Raw genomic sequence first — 3052 nt, forward strand, 5'->3', positions numbered from 1 at the left:
ACTGGAGGCCACCCCTAAGATGATTAGAGATAGGTCCCTATTCATGATTGCATGTGTTTGCATTAGCATGGCCCCTATAGTGGGGTCACTTACTGAGTATTTCGAAGAAATACTCAGGCCGTGTGCCATATTGTTTTTCAGGTAAAGGCAAGGCTCCCATGTACGGTTGACGGTGGCATCGTGATCAGAGACTGTGGCGCATGCATAGGATAGTTGCATATTTAAAATTCCTAGTCTTGGTTAGGATAGGGCGTTTGCATTTCATTCATTTATATTAATTAATTTGTAATCGTTTTATTTTGTCTTTTGAACTCCAGCATGATGTTTGAAACACGTAAGTCCGGCAGTGTTTTCCAATGTTTTAATGTATTCTGAAGTTTTAAATTTTTCCGCTAATAAAGGTGAGCATGCTTAGATTTTTATTCTGCATTAGAGATGAGCATGAGACGTTAGTGGCGACTTTAGATATGTGGAAATTTAGGGTCGTTACAGTTGGTATCAGAGCTCTAGGTTTTAGATTCTGTAGACTAGCCTACGATGTAGGCTTGGCACGCTCCACGGTCCCAACGTCGATGCCCCGTCACCGTCAGGTACGCCTTGCGTAAGATAAGAAAAGAGTTACGTTTTAAAACTCGGATGCATTTTTTTTTTATGTTGACATTACTGAAATGGTTGTGATGTTTCACGTATTTATTTAAGAGTATGACGTCATGTGTTTTATGCTGAGTAATTTTGTTAATAGCATGATATGATGCTTAGTATGATGAATGTTTACTTCTTTGGCGTTACGATGTTTTGTATAGTGTGCGTATTGTTATATATATATATATATATATATATATATGCATAGTATTAAGGCCTTAGACTTAAGCAACCTTATATTGGTTTGTAGAACCATGCCCGGAGGACGAGGAAGAGGAAGAGGAAGAGGAAGAGGAAGACGAGGAAGGGGGCGACCCCGTCGTAGAGAAGTAGGACGAGGTGTGGCAGTAGAGGGCCCACCTCAAGAAAGATCAGAGACTGGGCCGGTAACAGTTACGCCGCTCCCAGTCTTACCACCAGTACAGCCTCCACCACAAGTAGAACCTCCACCCCAGCCTACCCCACCACTCCAAGTCGCACCTGAAGCTGCACCCCCAGTGGGTGGAGTAGATGCTAATACTAGGTTAATGTGTGACTCCATCCAAGCCCTAATTCAAACCTTGGTAACCAATCAGCAAGCCAGTCTACAACAGGCCCAGGAACAAGCCCAAGCACAGGCCCAGGCACAGGCGTTGGCACTGGCACAAGTACAGGCACAGGTACAGGCACAGGCACAGGCACAGGCACAGGCATAGGCACAGGCCACTGCTCAGGCCAATGCCCCAGTAAACCCTCCACCACCTGTTAGATGTTCAAACTGGATAAGGGATTTCAAGAGATACGACCCTCGACCATTCACTGGTTCCCTGGTAGACCCCATAGAAGCCCAAATGTGGATTGCAGCGGTGGAAACCACCTTTGAGACTATGGAGTGCCCAGAGAACCAAAAGGTCGCCTGTGCAACCTTCGTCCTACAAAAGGACGCAGAGATATGGTGGAGAGATAACAAAACCCTCATTAACCCAGAAGGGGGACCAATGAACTGGGAACGATTTAAGGAGGCCTTCCTTAAAGAATATTATCCTAAGTCAGAGCGACTTAAAAGGCAGCAGGAGTTTGCCCACCTGGTACAGGGAGGACTCACAGTGGAGAAGTACAATAGAGAGTTTAATAAACTCAAGAGATTTGCACCGTCCATGGTGGACACTGAGGAAAAGATGACAGAGAAATTTGTATTGGGTTTGGAACCAAGAATCCGCCGCATGTTGGAGGCGTTCAACCCAAAGACCTATGAGGAAGCCTTGAGAACTGCCAAGGCTTTAGAGAAACCAAAGGATGAGAAACGACGTGAAGAGCCAGTTATAATTAGGCAGAAGCGTCCTCATGAATCAGGAGGCTCTGACCGTCCACCACCAGCACGTAGGCACCGTTCCAATAACAGACCCGCTCCTAGATGGGATGAGCGACGCCCACCCCGACATACTGACAGGAACCCTAGGAATCAAGATGGGGCCAGAGGGAGGAGAGAGGAAGGGTGCACTATTTGTGGAAGACTACACGGTGGGAGGTGCATGGCTGGCAGCCGAGCGTGTTATAGATGTGGTCAAGAGGGGCACATCGCCGTGAACTGCACGGCCGGAAATGCTGCAGCACAAGCAAACCCGCTCAGAGTAGTAGAGCAAACGGATCAACCAGCACCACCGCGAGCTCAAGCTAGGGCATACGCGTCAACCAGCAAGGACACTGGGAGGTCCGACGTCGTGGTGACAGGTACACTATCCATTTTAGGTCATTTTGCTTTTACCTTATTTGATTCTGGTTCCACGCATTCCTTTATTTCCATGCCTTTTGTTGTACAAGCAGGGTTCGAATTAGAACCCTTATTGCATGAAATGTCTGTAAGCACCCCTGCGGGGGTAGACTTAGTATCTAGGGATAGAGTAAAGGATGGCCAAGTAGTCATAGGGAACCAAACTTTAAGCGTTGACCTGATGGTGGTAAACATGACAGATTTCGACGTCATACTAGGCATGGATTGGTTAGCTGAAAATCGAGCTAGTATAGACTGTCACCAAAAGGAAGTAAAATTTTCACCACCGATAGGACCTACCTTTAAATTTAAAGGCACAAATACCGGGATTACCCCCAGGGTAGTCTCGATGATGAAAGCAAAGAAGTTAGTGCAACAAGGTGGATGGGCTATATTAGCATGTGCTGTAGACGTGAGAGGAAAGGAAGAGACCCTAGTAAACGTGCCAATAGTAAACGAGTTTCCGGATGTATTTCCGGATGACTTACCTGGAATACCCCCTTCCCGAGCGGTCGACTTCGTCATCGAACTCGAGCCGGGAACTGGGCCTATTTCCAAAGCACCCTATCACATGGCACCAGCTGAGTTGAAAGAACTCAAGGCGCAACTGCAAGACTTACTAGATAAAGGATTCATTCGACCTAGCGTGTCCCCCTGGGG

The 3052-nt window shown here is 47.0% G+C and overlaps 2 protein-coding genes across 2 annotated transcripts in view; both read left to right on the forward strand.

Annotated features, from left to right (window-relative positions):
- The first annotated feature begins 896 nt into the window (after positions 1-896).
- LOC111444468 (transcription elongation regulator 1-like) lies at positions 897-1337 on the forward strand. Its single transcript, XM_023082570.1, has one exon. It carries the CDS (start codon positions 897-899, stop codon positions 1335-1337), a length of 441 nt encoding a protein of 146 aa, XP_022938338.1.
- A 171-nt stretch (positions 1338-1508) lies between these two features.
- LOC111444469 overlaps positions 1509-3052 on the forward strand; it is a 20237-nt gene continuing 18693 nt past the window's right edge. The window contains exons 1-2 of the mRNA XM_023082571.1: positions 1509-2352; positions 2593-2993. Of these exons, the coding sequence (XP_022938339.1) occupies positions 1509-2352; positions 2593-2993 (1245 nt within the window). The remainder of the gene's footprint in view (positions 2353-2592; positions 2994-3052) is intronic.

Source organism: Cucurbita moschata, unplaced genomic scaffold, assembly GCF_002738365.1.
Source record: "Cucurbita moschata cultivar Rifu unplaced genomic scaffold, Cmos_1.0 Cmo_Scf00006, whole genome shotgun sequence".
NCBI classification, from domain to species: domain Eukaryota; kingdom Viridiplantae; phylum Streptophyta; class Magnoliopsida; order Cucurbitales; family Cucurbitaceae; genus Cucurbita; species Cucurbita moschata.